We start from the raw sequence: 25,992 nt of genomic DNA on the forward strand, positions 1-25,992 counted from the left end.
CCCATTTTCCCTCATTTCCCCATTTCCCCATTTTCCCCTCATTTCCCCATTTCCCCATTTCCCCATTTCCCCTCATTTCCCCGTTTTCCCCCCGTTTCCCCATTTCCCCATTTTCCCCTCATTTCCCCATTTCCCCATTTTCCCCTCATTTCCCCATTTTCCCCCCGTTTCCCCATTTCCCCATTTCCCCATTTCCCCATTTTCCCCTCACTTCCACATTTCCCCATTTCCCCATTTTCCCCTCATTTCCCCATTTCCCCATTTTCCCCTCATTTCCCCATTTTCCCCTCATTTCCCCTCATTTCCCCATTTTCCCCTCATTTCCCCATTTCCCCATTTCCCCTCATTTCCCCATTTCCCCGTTTTCCCCTCATTTCCCCATTTTCCCCCCGTTTCCCCATTTCCCCATTTCCCCATTTTCCCCTCACTTCCACATTTCCCCATTTCCCCATTTCCCCATTCCCCATTTCCCCTCATTTCCCCATTTCCCCCCGTTTCCCCATTTCCTGTTTCCCGTTTCCAGATGTGGATCAACCCCTGTGCCCAAGTGATTTTCGACTCGGACCCGGCGCCCAAGGACACCTCGGGGGCGGCGGCGCTGGAGATGATGTCCCAGGCCATGATCCGGTACCAGGCACCCCAAATTCTCCTTTCTGCACCCCAGAATCCGCCTGGGCACCCCAAATTCTGTCCTAGGGACCCCAAAATCCTCCTGGGCACCCCAGATCTTTTCCTGGACACCTCAAATCTCCCCCCCCAGACACCCCAAATCCGCTCCCTGCCCCCCCCAAATCCCCCCCCAGACACCCCAAATCCCCTCCTGGGCCTCCCAAATCCTTCCTGGACACCCTAAATCTCCTCCTGTGCCCCCCCAAATCCCCCCCTGGGCCCCTCAAATCCCCCCCCAGACCCCCCATATCCCCCCCAGACACCCCAAATCCCCCCCTGGGCACCCCAAATCCCCCCAGACCCCCCTGAGACCTCCCTGGACACCCCAGTTCCTCTCCCAGACCCCCCAAATCCCCTCCAGGCACCTCAAATCCCACCCAAACTCCCCTGAGACCCCCCTGGGCACCCCAAATCTCCCCCCAGACACCCCAAATCCCCTCCTGAACACCCCAATTCCCCCCCCAGGTCCCTCAAGTCCCCCCCAGACACCCCAAATCCCCTCTTGAACACCCCAATTCCCCCCCCCAGGTCCCTCAAGTCCCCCCCAGACACCCCAAATCCCCCCAGACTCCCCTGGTGCCCTAGGCACCCTAAATCCCCTCCTGGACACCCCAAATCCTGCCCTGGACACCCCAAATCCCCTTCTGGCCCCCCCCAGACCCTCCCCCGAGACCCCCATGGACACCCCAAATCCCCCCCTGAGCCCCCCTGGGCACCCTGGACCCCCCTGACCCCCCTGACCCCCGCAGGGGGATGATGGACGAGGAGGGGAACCAGTTCGCGGCCTATTTCCTGCCCGTGGAGGAAACGCTAATGGGCACCCCAAATTCCACCCTGAGCACCCCAAAATCCACCCTGGGGACCCCAAATCCCCCCCTGACCCCCCTGACCCCCGCAGGGGGATGATGGACGAGGAGGGGAACCAGTTCGTGGCCTATTTCCTGCCCGTGGAGGAAACGCTGCGGAAGCGCAAGCGGGACCAGGAGGAGGACGTGGATTACGCCCCCGAGGATGTGTAAGGGGGGCTGGGGGGGACCCCAAAACCTGCCAGGGGGCCCCAAAACTCGGTGGGAACCCTGGAAATGTCGGGGGGGGGGGGGGTTGTTAAGGGTTGGTTTGGGTTGGAGTTTCCTGGAAAATGAGGAAATGTCCAAGGAATTCCAGGAGATTTGGGGAGGAAATGGGGTTTTGGGGGGGGGGGCGGTCCTGGAGCTTCGGGGGTTCCCGTGGGACTTTGGGGGGTCCTTGGGATTGGGGGGTCCTTGAGTTTGGGGGGGTCCTTGGGGTTTGGGGGGTTCCCTGGGGTTTGGGGGGTCCTTGGGATTGGGGGTCCTGGAGTTTGGGGGGGGTCCTTGAGGTTGGGGGTCCTGGACTTTAGGGGGTCCTTGGGGTTGGGGGGTCCTTGGGGTTGAGGGGGTCCCCCGTGGGACTTTGGGGTGTCCTTGGTGCTGGGGGGTCATGGAGTTTGGGGGGGTCCTTGAGTTTGGGGGGGGTCCTTGGGGTTGGGGGTCCTGGACTTCGGGGGGTCCTTGGGGTTGAGGGGTCCTTGGGGTTGGGGGGTCCTGGAGTTTGGGGGGTTCATGGGGTTGGGGGCTCCCCCGTGGGACTTCAGGGTATCCTTGGGGTTGGGGGGTCCTTGGGATTGGGGAGTCCTTGAGATTGGGGGGTCCTGGGGGCTGGAGGCTCCCCCGTGGGACTTTGGAGGAGTTTTTGGGGCTCCCCCATGGGATTTTGGGGCAGTTTTGGGGGGTTCAGGTCTTTGCAAAGAGCGAAGCCGATGCTCCCAAAGCTCTGGGAGGTTTTGGGGGAGGAAGTTGGGATTTGGGGGGGATTTGGGGGGGATTTGGGGGGGATTTGGGGGGTCCCCGACCCCTCCCCAAGCCCCCCCTGCTGCCCCCCCCAGCTACGACTACAAGATCGCCCGGGAGTACAACTGGAACGTGAAGAACAAGGCCAGCAAGGGCTACGAGGAGAATTATTTCTTCATCTTCCGCGAGGGCGACGGCGTCTACTACAACGAGCTGGAGACCAGGTGGGACTGGGGGGAACTGGGAGGGACTGGGAGGGCACTGGGGTCACTGGGAGGGACTGGGGGACGCTGGGAGGGACTGGGGGGACACTGGGGGGGACTGGGAGGGCACTGGGAGGGACAGGGGACACTGGGGGGGACTGGGGGGATACTGGGGAGGCACCTGGGGACATTGAGGAACTGTCCAGGTCAGGACTGGGGGGACTGGGAGGACACTGGGGGGACTGGGAGGGACTGGGGGGGACTGGGGAACTGTCCAGGTTGGGACTGGGGGACACAGGGGGGACACTGGGAGGGACTGGGGGACACTGGTTGGGTGTTTAGAGGGGTTTTGAGGTGTCCCGGCGGGTCTGAGGATGCCCCTGAGGGTCTGGTGTGTCCCCGGGAGTGTTGGGGTGTCCTTGGGGTGTCCCTGGGCTGTCCCTGGGGTGTCCCTGAGGTGTCCCTGAGGTGTCCCTGGGCTGTCCCTGGGGTGTCCCTGAGGTGTCCCTGGGGTGTCCCTGGGCTGTCCCTGGGGTGTCCCTGAGGTGTCCCTGGGCTGTCCCTGGGCTGTCCCTGGGCTGTCCCTGGGCTGTCCCTGGTGTCCCTGGGGTGTCCCTGAGGTGTCCCCTGGGGTGTCCCCTGGGGTGTCCCTGGGCTGTCCCTGGGGTGTCCCTGGGGTGTCCCTGGTGTCCCTGGGGTGTCCCTGGTGTCCCTGGGCTGTCCCTGGGGTGTCCCTGGGGTGTCCCTGGTGTCCCTGGGGTGTCCCTGGGGTGTCCCCCGTGTGCCCGGGGTGTCCCCAGGGGTCCCTGAGCCCCCCTGTCCCCGCAGGGTCCGGCTGAGCAAGCGCCGGGCGCGTGCCGGGGTCCAGTCGGGCACCAACGCCGTGCTGGTGGTCAAACACCGGGACATGAACGAGAAGGAGCTCGAGGCCCAGGTGGGATTTGGGGAGGGGTCCCGACCCCCCAGGACCCCCCGAGACCCCCTTGACTCCCCCTCCCCACTCCAAACCCCCCCCAGGAGGCGCGGCGGGCGCAGCTGGAGAACCACGAGCCCGAGGAGGAGGAGGAGGAGGAGATGGAGGCTGAGAAGGAAATGCCAGGATCAGGTTTGGGGATGGGCCCCAAATCCCCCTCCCCAAATCCCCCCTCCCCAAATCCCTCTTCTCAAATCCCTCCCCAAATCCCCCCATCCCTCCCTGTCCCCAAATCCCCCTCCCCAAATCCTCCCATCCCAAATCCTCCTCCCCAAAACCCCCTCCCCAAATCCCCCCTTCCAAATCCCCCTCCCCAAATTCCAAATCACCCTCCCCAAATCCCCAAGTCCCCATCCCCAAATTCCCCCTTCCCAAATTGCCTCCCCAAATCCCCCTTCCCCAAATTCCCCATCCCCAAAATCCCCCTCCCCAAATCCTCCCCATTCCCCCCCTGTCCCCAAATCCCCCTCCCCTTTTCCGGGGGGGGGGGGTCTCAGCCCACTGAGGACCCCCCAACCCCCCCGAGCAGACGAGGAGCGGGAGAAGGGCAGCGAGAGCGAGGAGGACGAGGCCGAAGGCTCCGGCTCGGGCTCAGAGCGGGGCGGGGGCTCTGCCCGCAGCGAGGACGAGGAGGAGGAGGAGGAGGAGGAGGAGGCCGAAGGTGCCCGGGGGGGGCGCCGGGGGGGCAGCGACGCCGCTCGGGCCGCCCGGGACCAGGAGGAGATCTTCGGCAGCGACAACGACGAGGAAGAGGAGGAGGAGGAGGAGGAGGAAGAGGAGGAGGAGGAGGAGGAAGGCAGCGAGGGCGGGGGGCCGGCGCCCCGCAGCCCCCAGCTCACCCCCAGCGAGGAGGAGGAGGAGGAGGAGGAGGAGGAAAGTGCCAGCGATGGCTCCGAGTCCTCCAGCGAATGAGGAGGGGGTGACCCCCCCACCCCAAATCCCAGTTCTGCCCCCCCACCCCAAAATCCCATCCCAATCCCATCCCCCCCCCCACCCCAAAATCCCATCCCGGTTTTGCCCCAAATCCCAACTCTGCCCCCCCCACCCCAAATCCCAACTCTGCCCCCCCACCCCAAAATCCCAGTTCTGCCCCCCGACCCCAAAATCCCAATTCTGCCCCCCCCACCCCAACCCCCCATCCCGGTTCTGCCCCCCCGGGCCGGTTTTGGGGTGCAAAGCAGGCTCTGGGGGCGGTTTTTGTGTTTAATAAGGTCAATGGTTTCCAGCCATATCATAACAAAAGGATTCATAATAAAATGTATCTAAAATAACGATTTTTGTCTTTTCTATTCCGGGGCCGCGGCGCTACAAAGGGAGGGGGAGGGGCGGGGGGGAGGGGCTGTACCGAGGGGGGGGAGGGGAGGGGTGCCCCCACCGCGGGGGGAGGGGAGGGGGGGGGAGGTGTTGTACCTAAATTTGGGGTGGGGAGACCCCCCCTCCCCTCCCCCCGCGGGGGTCAGGGCAGAAATAATTAATTAATAATAATAATATAATAATAAAGAGGTGGGGAACAAAAAAAAAAAAAAAAAAAAAGGAAAATGAACCCCCCAAAAAAAGAAATAAAATCGGCAAATCCCCCAAATCCTGGGATTTTTTTTTTAAAAAAAAGGGGGGGACACGACCCCTCCCACCGCGCCCCCCCCCAAAAGAAAAGCCCCTCCCCCCCTGTAGTGTCACGGCCCCCTCCCCCACCCCTGCGAGGTCATCGGCCTGGGGGGGCCCCTCCCCCACCGGGGACCCCCCCCAAAATCCCGAGCGGGATGGGGGTGGGGCTCTGCCCCCCCAGGGGTTTTGGGGACCCCCCCAGGGGGGTTTAGGGGAGGAGGGGGGGGTTAAGGAGGTGCCCCCCCGGTTTGGGGAGGGGGCGGCGGTGCCATCAGATGGTGGAGGTTTTGTCTGTGCCGTCTGTGGGGGGAGGGGAAAGGGGGGGTCAGGGGGTCCCCAAAATCTCCTGGGGTCCCTCTTTCCCCTCCCCCACCCCCGTATTGTGGGACCCCCAAATTCCTGCCCTTCCCCCTTGTCCCCTCCATCAGCCCCCCCTGCTGTGTCCCCAGGGGGAGACCCCCAGAGGGGAGACCCCCATAAACCCCAGGGCTCCCCCACAACCCCCCAGGGCCCCCCCATACCCCACATGGGAAGCCCCCCGTACCCCCAGCGTCCCCCTGTAATCCCCCCAGTGCCTCCCAGTGTCCCCTCGTGTCCCCCCCCGTGTCCCCCCCCATGTCCCCCCCGTGTCCCCCCAGTGTCCCCCAGTGTCCCTCAGTGTCCCCCCAGTGTCCCCCAATGTCCTCCCAGTGTCCCCCAGTGTCCTCCCAGTGTCCCCCAGTGTCCCCCAGTGTCCCCCAGTGTCCCTCAGTGTCCCCCCAGTGTCCCCCAGTGTCCCTCAGTGTCCCCCCAGTGTCCCCCAATGTCCTCCCAGTGTCCCCCAGTGTCCTCCCAGTGTCCCCCAGTGTCCCCCAGTGTCCTCCCAGTGTCCCCCCAGTGTCCCCCAGTGTCCCTCAGTGTCCTCCCAGTGTCCCCCCAGTGTCCCTCAGTGTCCCCCCAGTGTCCCCCAGTGTCCCTCAGTGTCCCCCCAGTGTCCCCCAGTGTCCTCCCAGTGTCCCGCAGTGTCCCTCAGTGTCTCCAATGTCCCCCAGTGTCCCCCCAATGTCCCTCAGTGTGCCCCAGTGTCCTCCCAGTGTCTCCCAATGTCCCCCCAGTGTCCCCATGGTGTCCCCAGTGTCCCCCCGTGTCCCCCCCAGTGTCCCCATGGTGTCCCCAGTGTCCCCCCAGTGTCCCCATGGTGTCCCCCCGTGTCCCTCCATCCCCGCCCCGTGTCCCCGCCCCGTGTCCCCCAGTGTCCCCGGTGTCCCCCCTACCCCCCAGCGCGTGCTCGGTCATGCTCAGACACAGCGACTCCAGCGTGGGGTTGATCTCCAGGTCCGTTCCTGGGGGGGGACACTCTGGGGGGGGGGGAGACAAAAAATGGGTCGGGGGGTGTGGGGGGGCCTGAATCCCCTCCCCCCAAACCATCCCAAGCCACCCCCCGATTGTGGTGCCTCCCCTCCCCCCATTTTGGGGTCTTCTTCCCCCTCCCCAAATTCCTCTTCTTTCCTCTCCTTCCCTCATTTTAGGGTCTCTCCTCTGCATTTTCGGGGTCCCTCTCCCCCCATTTCGGGGTCCCTCCCCACGTTTTCGGGGTCTCTCTCCCCATTTCAGGGTCTCCCCTCTGCATTTCGGGGTCCCTCTCCCCATTTCGGGGTCTCTCCCCATTTCAGGGTCCCTCTCCCCCCATCTGGGGGTCCCTCTCTCCCCGTCTGGTGGTCCCTCCCCCCGTTTGGGGGTCCCTCTCCCCATTTTGGGGTCCCTCTCTTCCCGTTTGGGGGTCCCTCTCCCCATTTCGGGGTCCCTCTCTCCCCGTTTGGGGGTCCCTCTCCCCATTTCGGGGTCCCTCTCTTCTCGTCTGGGGGTCCCTCCCCCCGTTTGGGGGTCCCTCTCTTCTCGTCTGGGGGTCCCTCCCCCCGTTTGGGGGTCCCTCTCCCCGTTTGGGGGTCCCTCTCCCCCCGTTTGGGGGTCCCTCTCCCCGTTTGGGGGTCCCTCCCCCCGTTTGGGGGTCCCTCTCCCCCCGTTTGGGGGTCCCTCTCCCCGTTTGGGGGTCCCTCTCCCCCGTTTGGGGGTCCCTCTCCCCGTTTGGGGGTCCCTCTCCCCCCGTTTGGGGGTCCCTCTCCCCGTTTGGGGGTCCCTCTCCCTGTTTGGGGGTCCCTCCCCCCGTTTGGGGGTCCCTCCCCCTGTTTGGGGGTCCCTCTCCCCGTTTGGGGGTCCCTCCCCCTGTTTGGGGGTCCCTCTCCCCGTTTGGGGGTCCCTCCCCCCGTTTGGGGGTCCCTCTCCCCCCGTTTGGGGGTCCCTCTCCCCGTTTGGGGGTCCCTCCCCCTGTTTGGGGGTCCCTCTCCCTGTTTGGGGGTCCCTCTCCCTGTTTGGGGGTCCCTCCCCCTGTTTGGGGGTCCCTCTCCCCGTTTGGGGGTCCCTCTCCCTGTTTGGGGGTCCCTCCCCCCGTTTGGGGGTCCCTCTCCCCGTTTGGGGGACCCTCCCCCCGTTTGGGGGTCCCTCCCCCCGTTTGGGGGTCCCTCTCCCCGTTTGGGGGTCCCTCCCCCCGTTTGGGGGTCCCTCTCCCCGTCAGCCGTACCCTGGGGGAAGGCGAGCAGGGCCGAGCTGTGCACGGGCAGGGAGTGCGTCCTCTGCACGGCCCCGCGGCTCCCGGGGGACCCCCCCGCGCCCCCCCCGGCCCCGAACCAAAGGCTCTGGGGGGGAACGAGGGGGTTACAGGGTGGGGCAGCACCCCCAGGGCGGGGGGAGCCCCCCGGAAAGGTCTCCAGGGGGAGAGGGAGACCCCCAACCCAAATAAAAACGAGCAAGGGCAGGTGGATGTGCACCCCCCCCAATATAACTCAAAAATCCGCCCCCCACTCGAAATCCTCCCCACAACCTCCCCAAAATCCACACCCCAAATCCTCATCTCTGCCCTAAAACCCTCCCAAAATCCACACCCCAAATCCTCATCTCTGCCCTAAAACCCTCCCAAAATCCACACCCCAAATCTTCATCTCTGCCCTCAAACCCTCCCCAAAATCCCCCCCAAATCCTCATCTCTGCCCTCAAACCCTCCCCAAAATCCCCCCCAAATCCTCATCTCTGCCCTCAAACCCTCCCCAAAATCCACACCCCAAATCCTGATCTCTGCCCTCAAACCCTCCCCAAAATCCCCCCAAATCCTCATCTCTGCCCTCAAACCCTCCCCGAAATCCCCCCCAAATCTTCATCTCTGCCCTCAAACCCTCCCCGAAATCCCCCCAAATCTTCATCTCTGCCCTCAAACCCTCCCCAAAATCCCCCCCAAATCCTCATCTCTGCCCTCAAACCCTCCCCAAAATCCCCCCCAAATCCTCATCTCTGCCCTCAAACCCTCCCCAAAATCCCCCCCAAATCCTCATCTCTGCCCTCAAACCCTCCCCAAAATCCCCCCCAAATCCTCATCTCTGCCCTCAAACCCTCCCCAAAATCCCCCCCAAATCCTCATCTCTGCCCTCAAACCCTCCCCAAAATCCCCCCCAAATCTTCATCTCTGCCCTAAAAATCCTCCCAGCCCCCCCAACCTCCCCAAAATCCACATCCCAAATCCTCATCTTGCCCTAAAATCCCCCCCAAATCCACCCCCCCAAACCTCATCTCAGCCCTAAAATCCTCCCCCCAAACCTCCCCAAAACCCCCCTCAAAACCTCCCCAAAACCCCCACCCCAAATCCCCATCTCCCCCTAAACCTTCCCCCCAAATCCTCATCTGCCCCCCAAAACACCCCCCAGAATCCTCCCCTTAAACTACCCCCCAAAACCTCCCCCCCAAATACTCAAATCCCCCTCAAACCCTCCCCAAAATCCCCACCCCCCCAAATCCTCATCTCTGCCCTAAAATCCTCCCCTCAACCTCCCCAAAATCCCTCTCAAAACCCCCACCCCAAAACCCCCACCCAAAATCCTCCTCAAACCCTCCCCCAAATCCTCATCTGCCCCCAAAACCCCCCCCAAAACCCCCACCCCTAAACCCCCACCCGAAATCCTCCTCAAACCCTCCCCCAAATCCTCATCTGCCCCCAAAACCCCCCCCAAAACCCCCACCCCTAAACCCCCACCCGAAATCCTCCTCAAACCCTCCCCCCAAATCCTCATCTGCCCCCAAAACCCCCCCCAAAACCCCCACCCCTAAACCCCCACCCGAAATCCTCCTCAAACCCTCCCCCCAAATCCTCATCTGCCCCCAAAACACCCCCCAAAACCCCCACCCCAAACCCCCTAAAGCCCTCCCCCCAAACCCTCGTTTCCCCCCCAAACACCCCCAGAATCCTCCCCCAAAACTCCAAATCCCCATCTCCCCCCAAAGCCCCCACCCCAAACCCTCGTCCCCCCTGTTCCCTGCCCCAGACCCACCTGCCGTCCCTGTGTGCCCAAGGGGGGGGCTCCAAGGGGGGGTCTGGGGGCCGGGGCCCCCCCGGGGGGTCCCAGCAGCCCCAGGCGGGCGGGGGGGGGCAGGGCCCGGGGGGGCAGCGCGAAGGGGCGGCCCCCCCCCCGCCGCCCCCCCCCCACAGAGCCAGCTATGGGGAGAGAGTTGGAGCCGAAGGCCCAGCTGGGGAGGGGAAATGGGGGGGGTCAGAGGGGGTTGAGACCCCCCAAAACCCCCCCAGAACGGGGCAGACAGCCCCCTCCACACCCCCAAACTGGGGAGAAAGGGAAATTGGGAATTGGGGGGGGGGGGTGGGGGGAGACCCCTTTGACCCCCCCCACGTTGGGGTGGGAGATAAAATCACCTGGAGGGAGGAGGAGAAACCCCCCCAGGGAATGGAAATGGGGTTTTAGGGGGGTCTGGAGGGGTCCTGGAGACCCCCCCGGTACCTTTTGGGGGGCCGGTATCCGGGGGGGCCGTCCAGGGGCCCCTTCTTGGGGAAGGCGCGGAGCAGCTTCAGCACCTGCTGCTTCCAGGACTGGAGCCGCTTCTTCTGCGTCTCCGTGAACGCCTGGGGGGGCCCGGGGGGGTCACGGGGGGGTCCCCGAGCTCTGGGGACCCCCCCCAGGAGCTCCCCCGAGGGTACCTCATGGCTCAGGCACTTCTCGAGCAGCTGGAGGTAACTGGTGATGTTCTCCTCGTCCGGCCGCGACACCAGGAGCTGGGTGCACACTGCGGGGGGGTCAGGGGTGCCCAAACCCCCCCAGAACCCCCCAAAACCCACCCCAAAAGCCCCCCAAACCCCCCCCAAACCCCACCCCAAACCCTGGGACAGCCCCAGGGGCTGGGCGCACACTGCGGGGGGGTCAGGGGTGCCCAAAACCCCCCAAACCCCACCCCAAAACCCCCCAAAACCCACCCCAAAACCCTTCTAGAGCTCTGGGACCCCTCCCCAAACCCTTTTAGAGCTCTGGGACCCCCCCAAACCCCTTCTAGAGCTCTGAGACCCCTCCCCAAACCCCTTCCAGAGCTCTGGGACCCTCCCCAAACCCCTTCCAGAGGTCTGGGACCCCCCCCAAACCCCTTCCAGATCTCTGGGACCCCTCCCCAAACCCCTTCTAGAGCTCTGAGACCCCTCCCCAAACCCCTTCCAGAGCTCTGGGACCCCCCCCAAACCCCTTCCAGAGCTCTGAGACCCCTCCCCAAACCCCTTCCAGAGCTCTGGGACCCCCCCCAAACCCCTTCCAGAGCTCTGGGACCCCCCCCAAACCCCTTCTAGAGCTCTGGGACCCCCCCCAAACCCCTTCCAGAGCTCTGAGACCCCCCCCAAACCCCTTCTAGAGCTCTGGGACCCCCCCCAAACCCCTTCCAGAGCTCTGGGACCCCCCCCAAACCCCTTCCAGAGGTCTGGGACACCCCCCAAACCCCTTCCAGATCTCTGGGACCCCTCCCCAAACCCCTTCCAGATCTCTGGGACCCCTCCCCAAACCCCTTCCAGATCTCTGGGACCCCTCCCCGAACCCTGACCCCCCCCAGCCGCACCCCCCGGGGGTCCCCGCTCACCCTTGCCCATGACACGGGTGAACTGCCCCGGGATGTCCCCATCGGGGACGGGCGCCGCGGGGGCCTCGGCGTCGGGACCGGGGGCCGGGGGGGGCGCGAAGGCGTCGGGGGGGGCCCCGTCGGGGGGCCCGGGGGGAGGGGGCGCGGCCGGGGGGGGCCGGAAGGCTTTGATGGGGGTCACCAGGATCTGCTGCAGCTCCTGCAGCGCCGTCCACAGGTTACCCCCCTCGAGGATGTCCTGGGGGAGGGGGACACGGGGAGGGGACATCATGGACAGCCCCAGGACGGTGGGGGACATGGAGAACCATCCCAAGCTCTGGGGACACCCCGATCCATCCCTGGGGACACGGTGAACCCCCCCAGCAGCAGCCCTGCAGTCACTGCCAGGCTCTGGGGACCCCCTCCAGGAGCTCCTGGGACACTGGGGCCCCCCCAAACCAGCCCAGTGCCCCCCCAGACCCTCCCAGTCCCCTTCCACTCCCTCCCAGTGCCCCCAGTGCCCTCCCAGTGCCCCTCAGCGCCCTCCCAGTGCCCACAGTGCCCTCCCAGTCCCCTCCCACTCCCTCCCAGTGCCCCTCAGCGCCCTCCCAGTGCCCCCCCAGTCCCTCCCAGTGCCCCCAGTGACCTTCTCCAGTGCCCTGAGAACGCTCTGCCGCTCCCGCAGCTTTTGGATGCTCAGGGCGATCTTGTGTCGAGCGCCTTTAGTGACGTTCTGATGGGGACAGGGGTGTCACACGGCTCTGGGGGTGTCACACCCCTCACGGGAACACTGGGGACACTCCCCGGGAAGGTTGGAGATGCCGAGAGTCCCTCCCCACCAGCCCTGGTGACACTGGGACCTCCACACCAGAAACCCTGGGGACACCGTGGTCCCCCCAGTCCCTCCCAGTGCTCAGGAGCACTCTGGCCACTGCTGCACCCCCGGGACCGGACCCCAGTGTCCCCTCCAGGCCGGGAGGGGCTCACCTGCGACTCCAGGTGGTGCTCGGTCAGCGTCATCATCTCCTCGTAGCTCATCTGCGCGAACAGCGCCGCGTACTTGTGCAGCCGCAGGCTCTTCAGCCACGAGGGGACATCTGGGGAGGGGGGCACGGGGAGGCTGTCAGGGGGAATCAGCCCCACAGGACCCCCCCCCGGAGCTCCCCGGAGCCCCCCGCCCACCCTTCATGCCGCTGCCGTCCTCCTGGAAGGAGTTGCGCCCGCCGAGCTCCTCGGTGTGCTCGCTGCCCGACGAGGCCACGCTGCTCTGCGGGGACAGCGGCGCGTGGTCCCCGAACGCCGGGGGGGGCCCTCGGGGTGCCGTGGGGGGGTCCTCGGGCCCCCCCGACCCCCCCCAGTCACCGCCCGGGCCGGGCTGGGGGCTGCCGGGCACCAGCGCCAGCGAGTGCTTCAGGGGGCTGGGGTGCAGCTGGCACGGCAGGGCTGGGGGCACAGCGGGAACAGGGTTGAGGGGGGGCTCCAGAGACCCTTCCCCAGGCCCTGGGACCCCTCCCAAACCCCCTCGTCCCTCCCCAGTCGGTGGAACCCCACCCAGCCCCCTCCCCATATCCCCCAAGACCCTCCAACCCCTTTTCCCAATCCCCCCCCCCATTGACCTCCAGGGTCCCTCTGGCCCCTTCCCCATCATTTCACCCTTGCCCCTGTCCCCACTCCCAGCTGCTTTCCCCCCTCTTCTACCCCTTCCTCCCTTTTCTCTTCTTCCTCCTCTCTTTTTCCTCAATTTCCCCCCATTTTCCACTTCCCTCCCCTTTTTCCCCATTCTCCCCATTCCTCCTCCTATTTCCCCACCCCTTCCCCCCCATTTTACCCCAATTCCTCCCCATTTTCCATTTCCCTCCCCTTTTTCCCCACTCTCCCCAGTCCTCCATCTATTTCCCCACACCTTCACCCCCCCATTTTACCCAATTCTCCCCATTCTCCCCCAATTCCCTGCCCCCCCCGTTTCTCCCGGTACCTGCGGGGGGCTGGAACGGGGGGTGCCCGTTCTCCCGTGGGGCCGTTCCCGGGGGGTGCTGCTCTGCCCACGCCCCCCCTGCCACTGTCCCGCTGCCCCCGGGCTCGGGGGGCTCGGGGGGCCACTCGTGGGCGGGGGGCCGGCGCTGCGGGGGTGCGGCCGGGGCGGGGCCGGCCGGGGCCAGCCGCTCCTCCAGGTGGCCGAGCCACAGGGCCAGCGCGCTGCGGTCGTCGGCGGTGGTGGCCGGGTGGATGAGGGCGTAGGACAGCAGCTGCCGCGACTCCTCCACGCAGCGATTGCTCTCGATAGCGTCCGCCAGCACCTTCTGCAGCCGCTTCATGTACTCGGCCTTGGCGGCGGCGTTGCCCGGCTGCAGCAGCGGCAGGTGGGCCAGCAGCAGGGCCACCGCCGCCTCGGCCGGCTCCTGCGGCCACTGAGAGATGGCAGCTGCGACAGGGACGGGGACAGAGTCACTGAGAGCTCCGGGGAACAGCGCAGGGTGGCAGCTGGGACGGGGGACACACAGGGACGGGAGTTGGGGACCCCCTGAAATGCCACGGGATGCTGACGGGACCCCTACAACACACCCAAGGAACCCTGTAACCCCCAAGGAACCCTATAACACCCCCAAGGAACCCTGGTGCACCCCGAGGAACCCTGTAACACCCCCAAGGAACCCTGCAACACCCCCAAGGAACCCTGCAACACCCCCAAGGAACCCCGTAACACCCCCAAGGAACCCTGGTACACCCCCAAGGAACCCTGTAACACCCCCGAGGAACCCTACAACACCCCCAAGGAACCCTGTAACCCCCAAGGAACCCTGTAACATCCCCAAGGAACGCTACAACACCCCCAAGGAACCCTGCAACACCCCCAAGGAACCCTGTACAAGGAACCCTACAACACCTCCAAGGAACCCTACAACACCCCCACAGAACCCTGTAACACCCCCAAGGAACCCCGTAACCCCCTACACCCCCCAAACCCCGTGTGGCCGCCCCCCGGGGCCGCTCACCGGCGCTGTTGGCCTCGGCCTCCAGCAGGTGGATGTCGGGGCAGTCGGCCAGCGAGTGCTCGAGGCAGAGCTGCAGGAAGCGCGCCTGGGTGCGGGTGACGCGCTTGAGCAGCGCCAGCAGTGCCACCGTCTGCTCGCACTCGCTCCAGCCCCGGAACCAGCCGGCCACGATCCCCACCTGGTCCCGGAACATCATGGCTGGGCTGGGGGCAGCCGCGCCGGGGGGAAAGGGGAGGCGGCCCTGCCCCCCCTCACGTGGCGGGGGGGCCCCCCCGGGCCGGGCAGCGCATTGGGGGTGCGGGCGGGGGGTGCCGAGGGGCCCCCCCGGGCTGGGAGCGCGGGGGAGGGTCCGGAGAGTCCTGCGGAGAGACGGGACACGGGCTCGGGGCTCGGCATCTCCCGCGGGGACCCCCGGACGGGGAGATCCCCCCCGGGAGGATGGTGAGGAACCGCGGGGAAGAGACCAGCCCCACCCCGGGGGGACAGCGACCCCCAAAAGCGGCGAGGAACCCCCCCCCGAAGGGACCCCCGGAGCGGCTTCACCCCCGGGAGATCGGGGATCCCCCCTCAGGAGACCGGTGACCCCCGGGAGATCGGGGATCCCCCCTCGGGTTCCCCCCTCAGGGCACCGGCCGGCGACCCCCGGCGGGAATCGGGGCCACCCCAGAACGAACAAGGAGCCCAAAAAGCGAACAGGGGCGCTCCCTGGCCCCCCTCAAACACAGGGATCCCCTCGATGGCAGGGACCCCGCACGGACCCGCCGGTGTCCCCCTGCCGGGACTCTCCCGCTCCCCTCAGGCCGCCCGATCCCGCTCCCGCCGCCCCCGGCCCCCTCAGGCCGCCCGATCCCGCTCCCTCCGCTCCCTCCGTTCCCTCCGCTCCCGACCCCCTCAGGCCGCCCGATCCCGCTCCCTCCGCTCCCGGCCCCCTCAGGCCGCCCGATCCCGCTCCCTCCGCTCCCGACCCCCTCAGGCCGCCCGATCCCGCTCCCTCCGCTCCCTCCGTTCCCTCCGCTCCCGACCCCCTCAGGCCGCCCGATCCCGCTCCCGCCGCCCCCGGCCTCCCCTCAGCGCGGGGCGGGGGAGGGGGGGGGCGCAGGCCCGGCGGGGCCGGGGCCGGTTCCAGGAGCTGAGGCCAGGACCGGGAGGGCCCGGTGAGCCCAGGGGGGGCCCGGAGGGCGCGGGGGGTCCCGTCCCGGGGGTGCCGGGGAGGATCCGCCAGAGCCCGGGGGGGTCCCGGGGGTCGCGGCCGCCCCTCACTCACCACCGCCGCCGCCGCCGCGCAACGTCAGCGCGTACGACACGCACGCTGCGTCGCTGCGTCACGGCGCAGCCGCCGACGGGCCAATGGGAGGGCTGACAGGCGCAAGGGCCCCCTCGAGACCTCGCCCACCGCGCGCGGCGACCAATAGGAGACCCCGCGCGGTCGGGCGCGCGCGACGTGGGGGCGTGGCCTCGTGTACGCGGCGCTGGACACGCCCCTGGCGCTGGACACGCCCCTGGCGCTGGACACGCCCCCTCAGCGCAGCCGTCAATCAAAGAGGCCACGCCCCGTCTGGAGCCACGCCCCCGCAGAGCGCGCTTCCCGCGCCGTGGGCGGGGCCTGGGAGCCCCACGGAACCCCCCAGTGTCCCCCAGTGTCCCCCCAATGTTCCCCAGTGTCCCCCAGTGTCCCCCCAGTGTCCCCCCAGTGTTCCCCAGTGTCCCCCCAGTGTTCCCCCAGTGTCCCCAGTGTCCCCCAGTGTCCCCCCAGTGTCCCCCAGTGTCCCCCCAGTGTCCCCCCCAGTGTCCCCCCAGTGTCCCCCAGTGTCCCCCCCAGTGTCCCCAGTGTCCCCCCAGTGTCCCCCCAGTGTCCCCCAGTGTCCCCCCAGTGTCCCCTCAGTACCCCCCCAGTGTCCCCCCAGTGTTCCCCAGTGTCCCCCCCAGTGTCCCCAGTGTCTCCCCAGTGTCCCCCCAGTGTCCCCAGTGTCCCTCCAATGTCCCCCCAGTGTCCCCCCCAGTGTCCCCTCAGTACCCCCCCAGTGTCCCTGGTGTCCGTGTGTCCGTGTGTTCTGGTGTCTGTGTGTCCATGGTGTGTCCGTGTGTCCATCCGTGTGTCCCTGTGTCTGTATGTCCATGGTGTGTCCGTGTGTCCATGGTGTCCGTGTGTTCGTGTGTCCATCTGTGTGTCCATCTGTGTGTACCTGTGTCCCAGTGTCCATGTGTCCGTGTGTCCCGGTGTCCGTGTGTCCGTGTGTCCGGGTGTCCGTGTGTCTATCCCTGTGTCCGTTGCTCTGTCCGTGTGTCCGTGTGTCCATGGTGTCCGTGTGTCCATCCCTGTGTCCCTGTGTCCGTGTGTCCGTGGGTGACAGGGAGGGGCTGCGGGGACAGAACCGGGGGACACGAGGGGGGGGGTCCCACGGGCTGGGGGGTCTGAAGGGGCCGCGTGTCTGTGGGTCCGTCTGTGTGTCCATGTGTCCGTCTGTGGCTCTGTCCCTGTGTCCGTGTGTCCGTGTGTCTGTCCGTGTGTCCGTGTGTCCGTGTGTCCATCCCTGTGTCCGTCGCTCTGTCCCTGTGTCCCTGTGTCCGTCCCTGTGTCAGTGTGCCCGTCGCTGTGTCCGTGTGTCCGTGTGTCCATCCCTCTGTCCATGGTGTCCGTGTGTCTGTCCGTGTGTCCGTGTGTCCATCCCTCTGTCCATGGTGTCCGTGTGTCTGTCCGTGTGTCCGTGTGTCTGTCCGTGTGTCTGTCCGTGTGTCCGTGTGTCCATCCCTCTGTCCATGGTGTCCGTGTGTCTGTCCGTGTGTCTGTGTGTCCGTGTGTCCATCCCTCTGTCCATGGTGTCCGTGTGTCTGTCCGTGTGTCTGTGTGTCCGTGTGTCTGTCCGTGTGTCTGTCCGTGTGTCCGTGTGTCTGTCCGTGTGTCCACCCGTGTGTCCGTCGCTCTGTCCGTGTGTCCGTGCTCTGTCCGTCTGTCCGTGTGTCCGTGTGTCTGTCCGTGTGTCCGTGTGTCCGTCGCTCTGTCCGTGTGTCCGCGCTGGCCCCGCCCCGCCCGGCCCCGCCCCGGCCCCGCCCGGTCCCGCCCCGCCGGTTCTGCGGCTCCGAGCGGCGGCCGCGGCCTCACCGGGGCCTCACCGGGGCCTCTCCGGGTCCGGGGCTGCTCCGGGACCCCCGGCACCCCCAGCCCGGGGCCTCTCCCGGGGCCCCCCCGCGCCCCGGCTCCATCCCGGCTCCATCCCCGCTCCATCCCCGCTCCATCCCGGCTCCATCCCCGCTCCATCCCCGCTCCATCCCCGCTCCATCCCCGCTCCATCCCGGCTCCATCCCCGCTCTATCCCGGCTCCATCCCGGCTCCATCCCCGCTCCATCCCCGCTCCATCCCCGCTCCATCCCCGCTCTATCCCGGTATCCCCCCCGCCCCATCCCCGTGATTCCCCTCATCCCTCCCCCCCCCGCCCCTCCCCATCCTCGGTGCGGCCGGGCCCGCTGCTCCCCCGCCCCCATTCCCGGTTTCCCCCCCCATTCCCGGTTTTTCCCCCATTCCCGGTTCCCCCGGCAGGGCGAGGCCCGCCCCCCCCCCGGAGCAGCGATGGGAGCGTCCGTGGGCTGAGCCCCCCCAGGTACCGCCGGGGCCGGGGCTGGGGGATGGGATGGACTGGGCCATACTGGGCTGGACTGGGCTGGACTGGGCTGTACTGGGCCATACTGGGATGTACTGGGCCATACTGGGATGCACTGGGCCATACTGGGCTGTACTGGGCCATACTGGGATGCACTGGGCCATACTGGGATGCACTGGGCCATACTGGGATGCACTGGGCCATACTGGGATGTGATGGGCCATACTGGGATGCACTGGGCCATACTGGGATGTGATGGGCAGTACTGGGATGCACTGGGCCATACTGGGATGTGATGGGCCGTACTGGGATGTACTGGGCCATACTGGGATGCACTGGGCCATACTGGGATGTGATGGGCCATACTGGGATGCACTGGGCCATACTGGGATGTGATGGGCCATACTGGGATGCACTGGGCCATACTGGGATGTGATGGGCCGTACTGGGATGCACTGGGCCGTACTGGGATGCACTGGGCCATACTGGGATGTACTGGGCCATACTGGGATGCACTGGGCCATACTGGGATGTGATGGGCCGTACTGGGATGTACTGGGCTGTACTGGGATGTACTAGGCCATGCTGGTTTGTACTGGGAGGTGCTGGGTCTGTGTTGGCCTGCACTGGCCCATACTGGGATGTACTGGGCCATGCTGGGTTGTACTGGGTTCTACTGGGCTGTGCTGGGCCATGCTGGGTTGTACTGGGCCATGCTGGGTTGTACTGGGCCATGCTGGGCCATACTGGGATGCACTGGGATGTACTAGGCCATACTGGGATGGACTGGGAGGTGCTGGGTCTGCGTTGGCCTGCACTGGGCCATACTGGGATGCACTGGGATGTGCTGGGCTGTACTGGGAGGTGCTGGAATGCACTGGGATGTGCTGGGCTGCACTGGGCCATACTGGGATGCACTGGGAGGTGCTGGGTCTGTGTTGGCCTGCACTGGGCCATACTGGGCTGTACTGGGCCATACTGGACTGTACTGGGCCATACTGGGATATACTGGGAGGTACTGGGTTATACTGGGCCATACTGGCAGGTGCTGGGATGTGCTGGGATGTGCTGGGATGTGCTGGGTTATACTGGGATGTGCTGGGTTATGCTGGGATGTGCTGGGCCATGCTGGGATGTGCTGGGTTATACTGGGATGTGCTGGGTTATACTGGGATGTGCTGGGTTATGCTGGGATGTGCTGGGCCATGCTGGGATGTGCTGGGTTATACTGGGATGTGCTGGGTTATACTGGGATGTGCTGGGTTATACTGGGATGTGCTGGGATGTGCTGGGATGTGCTGGGTTATGCTGGGATGTGCTGGGTTATGCTGGGATGTGCTGGGCCATGCTGGGATGTGCTGGGTTATACTGGGATGTGCTGGGTTATACTGGGATGTGCTGGGTTATGCTGGGATGTGCTGGGCCATGCTGGGATGTGCTGGGTTATACTGGGATGTGCTGGGTTATGCTGGGATGTGCTGGGTTATGCTGGGATGTGCTGGGTTATGCTGGGATGTGCTGGGTTATACTGGGATGTGCTGGGCCATGCTGGGATGTGCTGGGTTATGCTGGGATGTGCTGGGTTATGCTGGGATGTGCTGGGTTATACTGGGATGTGCTGGGCCATGCTGGGATGTGCTGGGCCATGCTGGGATGTGCTGGGTTATGCTGGGATGTGCTGGGTTATGCTGGGATGTGCTGGGTTATACTGGGATGTGCTGGGTTATACTGGGATGTGCTGGGTTATGCTGGGATGTGCTGGGATGTGCTGGGATGTGCTGGGATGTGCTGGGTTATACTGGGATGTGCTGGGTTATGCTGGGATGTGCTGGGTTATACTGGGATGTGCTGGGTTATGCTGGGATGTGCTGGGTTATACTGGGATGTGCTGGGCCATGCTGGGATGTGCTGGGTTATACTGGGATGTGCTGGGTTATGCTGGGATGTGCTGGGTTATACTGGGATGTGCTGGGCCATGCTGGGATGTGCTGGGTTATGCTGGGATGTGCTGGGTTATGCTGGGATGTGCTGGGTTATGCTGGGATGTGCTGGGTTATACTGGGATGTGCTGGGTTATACTGGGATGTGCTGGGATGTGCTGGGATGTGCTGGGTTATGCTGGGATGTGCTGGGATGTGTTGGGTTATGCTGGGATGTGCTGGGTTATACTGGGATGTGCTGGGTTATACTGGGATGTGCTGGGTTATACTGGGTTATGCTGGGATGTGCTGGGCCATGCTGGGATGTGCTGGGATGTGCTGGGTTATACTGGGATGTGCTTGGATGTACTGGGATGTGCTTGGATGTACTGGGCTGTACTGGGCCATACTGGGATGTACTGGGTTATACTGGGATGTGCTGGGTTATACTGGGCTGTGCTGGGCCATGCTGGGATATGCTGGGTTATACTGGGATGTGCTGGCTTATACTGGGATGTGCTGGGCTGTGCTGGGCCATGCTGGGACGTGCTGGGACGTGCTGGGACGTGCTGGGTTATACTGGGATGTGCTGGACTGTACTGGGCCATACTGGGATGTGCTGGGTTATACTGGGATGTGTTGGGCTGTACTGGGACATGCTGGGATGTACTGGGCCGTACTGGGCTGGGATGTGCCAATCTTTACTGGTGGTGCTGTCCTGTACTGGGCTGGACTGGGTCTATAGTGGGCTGTGCTCTTCTTTACTGGTCCATACTGGTCCATACTGGGCCATACTGGGCTGGACTGGGTCTATAGTGGGCTGTGCTCTTCTTTACTGGTCCATACTGGTCCATACTGGTCCATACTGGGCTGGACTGGGTCTATAGTGGGCTGTGCTCTTCTTTACTGGTCCATACTGGTCCATACTGGGCCATACTGGGCCATGTTAGCCTGGAGCGGGCACTGTGGGGTGTGCACAGGAGATACTGGGCTGGACTGGGCTGGGATGGACTGGGCTGGACTGGGCTGGGCTGGGCTGAACTGGGCTGGACTGGGCTGGACTGGGCTGAACTGGGCTGGACTGGGCTGGACTGGGCTGGACTGGGCTGAACTGGGCTGGACTGGGCTGGACTGGGCTGAACTGGGCTGGACTGGGCTGGACTGGGCTGGACTGGGCTTGATTTGGCTATACTGGGCCATACTGGGCCATACTGGGCCATACTGGGCAGTGGGCTGCTGGACTGATCTGCACTGGTCCATACTGGTGGATGTGAATCCGTACTGGTCCATACTGGTTAGTACTGGTGGATGTGGGTCTATAATGGTCTGTACTGACGGATACACAGACTGTACCGGTCTGTACTGGTCCGTACTGGTCTGTACTGGTCCGTACTGGTCTGTACTGGCCTGTCCCTGTCCCCACAGGCCCCACGGCGACGCCCAGACAGGACCAACATGGAGCCCTGAGAGGAGGTACTGGGGTCACTGGGATCACTGGGATCTCACTGGGATCACTGGGATCTCACTGGGGTCACTGGGATCTCACTGGGGTCACTGGGATCACTGGGATCTCACTGGGACAACTGGGATCACTGGGATCCACTGGGACAACTGGGATCACTGGGATCTTGTGTGTTGTGGGATCTGGTGGGACAGGCAGGATCAGGTGGGATCGGGTGTGACCCGAGAGGATCTCTCAGGATCCCTTGGCACAGAGGGACTGTGCGCGGTGCCCCCGGGATCTCATGGGGAAAGGGAGAGCGCAGGATCCAATGGGATCTCCTGGCACCCCCTGGGGGGATCTCCCGGGCGGGATCTGGGGAGATCTGATGGGATGTGGGGAGATCTGATGGGATCCGGGGAGATCTGATGGGATCTGGGGAGATCTGATGGGATCCGGGGAGATCTGACGGGATCTGGGGAGATCTGATGGGATCTGGGGAGATCTGACGGGATCTGGGGAGATCTGACGGGATCTGGGGAGATCTGATGGGATCCGGCGACTTCTGACCACGGGACTGGGGGATCTTCCGGGATCCTCCGGGATCCGCCGTGCCCCCGTGACCCGCCCGTTCCCCCCGGCAGGCGCGGCCGTGGGGATGGCGAAGCTGCTGGTGCCGCTGGTGGTGCTGGGGGCCGTGTCCGGGGCGGGGGTCCCGGTGTCGCCGCCTTCGCCGCGGTGTCCCCCGCGCTGCCTGTGCCCCGCGGCCGCGCCCAGCCCGACGCTGCTGTGCGCCCGCACGGGGCTGCTGGCGGTGCCGCCCAGCCTGGACCGCGGGGCCGTGGAGCTGCGCCTCGCCGACAACTTCATCGGCGCCGTGGGGCGCGCGGACTTCGCCAACATGAGCAGCCTGGTGCACCTGACGCTGTCGCGGAACGGGCTCCGCCGCCTCGCCCCCGGAGCCTTCGCCGACCTGCGCGCCCTGCGAGCGCTGCACCTGGACGGGAACCGGCTGCCCGCGCTGAGCGGGCCGCAGCTCCGCGGGCTGGCCAGCCTGCGCCACCTCATCCTGGCCAACAACCAGCTGGCCGCCATCGACGCCGCCGCCTTCGCCGCCTTCGCCGCCACCGTGGAGGACCTGGACCTGTCGCACAACAACCTACCCGCCCTGCCCTGGGACGCGGTGGCCGCCATGGGCAGCCTGGCCACGCTGACGCTGGACCACAACCTGCTGGAGCGGGTTCCGGCGGGCGCCGTGGCGCGGCTGCCGCGCCTGGCCCGGCTCGACCTCACGGCCAACCGGCTGCGGGCGCTGCCGCCGGTGCCGGGGCCGCCGGGGCCGGCGCTGGCGGCCGGGGGGAACCCCTTGCACTGCAACTGCGAACTGCTGTGGCTGCGCCGCGTGGCCCAGCCGGGCCGCCTGGAGACGTGCGCCACGCCGGCACCGCTGGCCGGGCGGCTGCTGGGAGCCGTGCCCGAGGAGGAGCTGACCTGCCGGGCCCCCGCCGTCACCGCCGCCGCCGCGCACCCGCCCGCCGTCACCGAGGGGCAGCCGCTGCGCCTGGGCTGCGCCGCCGTCGGGGACCCGCCGCCCGCGCTGCACTGGCTGGGCCCCGACGGGCGCGTGGTGCAGAACGGCTCCCGGCGCTCGGTGGGCGCCGACGGCTCCCTGGAGCTCCGCGTGGCCACGCTGAGGGACCACGGCGGCTTCACCTGCGTGGCCGCCAACGCGGCGGGAGAGGCGGCGGCGCGCGTGGACGTGGTGGTGGTGCCGCTGCCGGTGCCGCGGGGACGCGATGGGGACGGGGAGGCCGCGGCTCCCGAGGCCGGGCCCGGGCCCTCGGATATGGCCCAGGCGGGCGGCAATGACACCTGGGGGGGACCCGGGGAGCGGCGGGTGGTGGCGGCGGAGGTGACCGGGTCCTCGGCGCGCATCCGGTGGCTGCCGCAGCGCCACGTGCCCGGCGTGCGCATGGTGCAGATCCAGTACAACAGCTCGGCCGACGACGCCCTCGTCTACAGGTGGGAGCCAGGGGGTGTCCCCGAGGGGCTGGGGAGGGTCTGAGGGAGGTTCCGGTGGGTCTCTGGGGGGGCTCTGGGGGGAGCTGAGGTGGGTTTTGGGGGGCCCTGTGGGACTCTAGGGGCAGCTGGGAAAAGTCTGGGGGGCTACGGGGGGAGCTGAGGTGGGTTTGGGGCAGTGCTGGGGGTGGGGTCGGAGAGGTTCAAGTGGGTTTTGGGGGGCCTTGAGGGCTCCAGGGGGGTCTGGGAAAGGTTTCTGTGTTCTGGAGGGTTCTGGGGGAGGATGTTCAGGTGCGCATTGGGGGGTCCTGGGGGGGCTCTGAGGGGATGTGGGGGATTTCAAGGGAATTCTGGATGTCTGGGAGGCTTCAGGGAGGTCCCCCGGGAGGTCTTGGGGGCACTCAGGGGGGTCCTGAGGAGTCTTTGAGGTGTTGGGGGGGGGGGATTGAGGAAGTGTTTTGGGGGATCCTGGCTGGCTGTGGCGTGTCTTTGGGGGCTTTTGGGCACCTGCAGGGGGGCGAAATGGGGGTGCCGGGGTCTCGCGCCTCCAGCCCCGACTCCCCCTCGCCCCCTCCCCAGGTTGTTGCCCCCCTCCAGCCGCACGTTCGTGCTGCGGGACTTGGCCCCCGGGCGCCTGTACGAGCTCTGCGTGTCCACGCTGCGCGTTCTCGGGGACCCCCCCGCCGCCCCCCGCCCGCTCGGCTGCGTCTCCTTCGCCACGGCCGCCGCTCCCCCGGGCTGCGCCGCGCCCCCCCGGCCCCACTTCTTGGGGGGCACCGTCATCATCGTCATCGGCGCCGCCATCGCCGCCTCCGTGCTCGTCTTCATCCTCATCCTCACGGCGCGCTGGAAGGCGGCGGGGGCGCGGCGCCCCCCGCCCGCGCTCACCAGCGTCTGCTCCCAGACCAACGGCGGCCCCCGGCCCGCCGAGACCCCCGAGCTGCCCCCGCTGCCCCCGCTGCCCCCGCCCGCGGCCGGGGGTCCCGTGGCGGGGGGGGCGCGGGGGCTGTTCCCCAGCCACAGCTACCCCCGGCGGGCGCGGCCCCGGCGCCACGGGTCCCTCCCGCGGCTGGACGCGCCCGAGGGGAGCCCCCTGGGACCCCCCCTGCGCCCCTCGTTCGGCAGCACCCACTGGATGCTGGAGAGCACCGTCTGAGGGGGGGGAACGGTGGGAACTCCCCCCCCGATCCCCTCTCTTGTGTTCTTCGGCGGCAGCACCCACCGGGACCCCCGGGACCCTCCTTGGGCGGCTCCCCCGGGTGGTCCCGGGCCACCGACCCCAGCCCCGGCGGCTCTTGTTGGGGGGGGGGCGTCCTGGGAGCGTCCGAGCTCGCCCGGGTGCCCCCCCAGACCCATTTGGGGTCCCCCGTGGGTGCCACCAGGTGCCATTGGGAACCCCCCAGGTACCCCTCCCCTGCCCTGGGGGTACCTGTATGCAAACCTCCCCCCACCCCCCAAAAACCCGCGTGGGGACCGCGACAGGGGCCGCGACAGGGATCGCCCCAGCAGCGATGGGGGGCTCAGGTGCGCCCCGAATCGCGCCTGGCGTGTCCGGAAACCTTTCCCCCCCCCAAAAGAACCCGGACACTCGCGCGTGTCGCCCCCACGCGTGTCCAACCCCCCCTGCCCCCCCCGGAATGCGCACTTGGGACTTGTGTGTGCGCCCCCCCAACATTTGTGTGCCCCCCTCGCCCCCCGCGGTGCCTTCGGCCGGGCCGGGGGGGACCCCGCACACGCCCCCGACATCTCTGCACAGATGACACGAGACCCGCAGCCCCCCCCCCAAAAATAACCCCCCCCGTGGGGAGGGGGGGGGAAAAAAGGGGGGGCTCCCCCGGATGCCTGGGGACCCCCCGTGTGTCCCCCCCCCCGTGGCCTCTGCCCCCTCCCCAACTCGACCCGGGGGTTCCTATCTGGCTGGTCTGGATAACCCTGGGGGGGCCCCCCCAGCCCCCCCCATTTCCCTCCCAGCCCGATTCCCCCCCCCCCCAAAAGCCTCAGCTCTTCCCCATCTCCCTCCCCAAAACGCCCCCTCCCCACCAGCCGCCCCCCTCGGGACCCCCGCAGTGTTTAACACGAGTTTTTACATTAAAAACCTGTGCCCCCCCCGGGGCAGAAACACGAGTGTGAGTGGGGCAGGGGGGGCCTGGCTGAGGCTGGGGGGTCCCCGCTGTGTTTTGGGGGGGGTCTCTCATTTCCGAGCGGGGGTCTCAGCCCCGTCGGAGGCCCCCGATGTGGGCGTGTCCGGGATATGCTAATGAGGCAGCAATCCCCGCCCCTTTGGTTGCCACGGTGACCGTCGGGGGCAGCTCAGCGGGGCTAGGATGGGATCATGAATATGCAAATTGGAGGAGGAGCCAACCAGCAAAAGCCCCGGCTAATTATGCCTCATTTGCATACAGAGCACCTGGGCCTTGGCGGGGCTTTGGTGTTCCCCCTTCCCCAGGGCCGCGGGGGGTCCCCAACAGCCGGGGCCTCTCCTGTGGGGGGCTGCAGAATTTGGGGGATCCCACCCCTTGGGGGGCTGCAGAATTTGGGGGATCCCCAAACACTTGGGGGGCTGCAGAATTTGGGGGATCCCACCCCTTGGGGGGCTGCAGAATTTGGGGGATCCCCAAACACTTGGGGGGCTGCAGAATTTGGGGGATCCCACCCCTTGGGGGGCTGCAGAATTTGGGGGATCCCCAAACACTTGGGGGTGGCAGATTTGGGGGGTACCTGCCCCTCCCTTCCAGGGGGCACAGCCAGTGTGAGGGTCCCCCACACCTGTGTCCCTTCCCATGGCACGGGGGGGGGGTGACAATGGGGGTGTCCCCCACACCCGTGTCCCTTCCCGTGGCACTGGGGGGGGTGACCACA

The 25,992-nt window shown here is 66.5% G+C and overlaps 3 protein-coding genes across 4 annotated transcripts in view; 2 read left to right on the plus strand and 1 right to left on the minus strand.

The window, feature by feature from the left end:
• PAF1 (PAF1 component of Paf1/RNA polymerase II complex) overlaps positions 1–4,924 on the plus strand; it is a 15,589-nt gene extending 10,665 nt beyond the window's left edge. The window contains exons 9-14 of the mRNA XM_086871974.1: positions 524–627; positions 1,568–1,684; positions 2,573–2,701; positions 3,509–3,614; positions 3,698–3,785; positions 4,183–4,924. Coding sequence (XP_086728100.1) covers positions 524–627; positions 1,568–1,684; positions 2,573–2,701; positions 3,509–3,614; positions 3,698–3,785; positions 4,183–4,565 — 927 coding nt within the window. The 3' untranslated portion in view covers positions 4,566–4,924. The remainder of the gene's footprint in view (positions 1–523; positions 628–1,567; positions 1,685–2,572; positions 2,702–3,508; positions 3,615–3,697; positions 3,786–4,182) is intronic.
• SAMD4B (sterile alpha motif domain containing 4B) lies at positions 4,837–15,493 on the minus strand. Its single transcript, XM_086871970.1, has 13 exons — positions 15,423–15,493; positions 14,159–14,517; positions 13,141–13,587; positions 12,348–12,608; positions 12,153–12,262; positions 11,812–11,898; positions 11,187–11,424; positions 10,270–10,355; positions 10,073–10,194; positions 9,611–9,806; positions 7,816–7,930; positions 6,512–6,595; positions 4,837–5,558 (listed from the first exon to the last, which is right to left on the minus strand). Exons 2-13 carry the CDS (start codon positions 14,352–14,354, stop codon positions 5,530–5,532), a joined length of 1,971 nt encoding a protein of 656 aa, XP_086728096.1. The 5' UTR covers positions 14,355–14,517; positions 15,423–15,493; the 3' UTR covers positions 4,837–5,529.
• A 2,140-nt stretch (positions 15,494–17,633) lies between these two features.
• Positions 17,634–25,252, plus strand: LRFN1 (leucine rich repeat and fibronectin type III domain containing 1). 2 transcript variants are annotated; one of them, XM_086871971.1, is made up of 4 exons: positions 17,634–17,754; positions 21,099–21,146; positions 21,759–23,136; positions 23,713–25,252. In XM_086871971.1, exons 3-4 carry the CDS (start codon positions 21,773–21,775, stop codon positions 24,287–24,289), a joined length of 1,941 nt encoding a protein of 646 aa, XP_086728097.1. In that variant the 5' UTR covers positions 17,634–17,754; positions 21,099–21,146; positions 21,759–21,772; the 3' UTR covers positions 24,290–25,252. The 2 variants fall into 2 exon arrangements, with proteins under 2 accessions (XP_086728097.1, XP_086728098.1); XM_086871972.1 differs by lacking the exon at positions 17,634–17,754 and having other exon boundaries at positions 21,097–21,146.
• The last annotated feature ends 740 nt before the right edge of the window (positions 25,253–25,992 follow it).

The sequence above is a fragment of the Cyanistes caeruleus genome, chromosome 38, assembly GCF_971803275.1.
Source record: "Cyanistes caeruleus chromosome 38, bCyaCae1.hap1.1, whole genome shotgun sequence".
Lineage (NCBI taxonomy): Eukaryota > Metazoa > Chordata > Aves > Passeriformes > Paridae > Cyanistes > Cyanistes caeruleus.

Excerpts from the sequence above, each read along its gene's own strand:
- SAMD4B (XM_086871970.1), bottom strand. The coding sequence starts at position 14,354 with ATGATGTTCCGGGACCAGGTGGGGATCGTGGCCGGCTGGTTCCGGGGC. Across the intron at positions 13,588-14,158 it reads GGCCGAGGCCAACAGCGCCG|CTGCCATCTCTCAGTGGCCG; the intron begins GTGAGCGGCCCC and ends TCCCTGTCGCAG. Across the intron at positions 9,807-10,072 it reads GGATACCGGCCCCCCAAAAG|CTGGGCCTTCGGCTCCAACT; the intron begins GTACCGGGGGGG and ends TCCCCTCCCCAG.
- LRFN1 (XM_086871971.1), top strand. The coding sequence starts at position 21,773 with ATGGCGAAGCTGCTGGTGCCGCTGGTGGTGCTGGGGGCCGTGTCCGGG. Across the intron at positions 23,137-23,712 it reads GACGACGCCCTCGTCTACAG|GTTGTTGCCCCCCTCCAGCC; the intron begins GTGGGAGCCAGG and ends CCCCCTCCCCAG.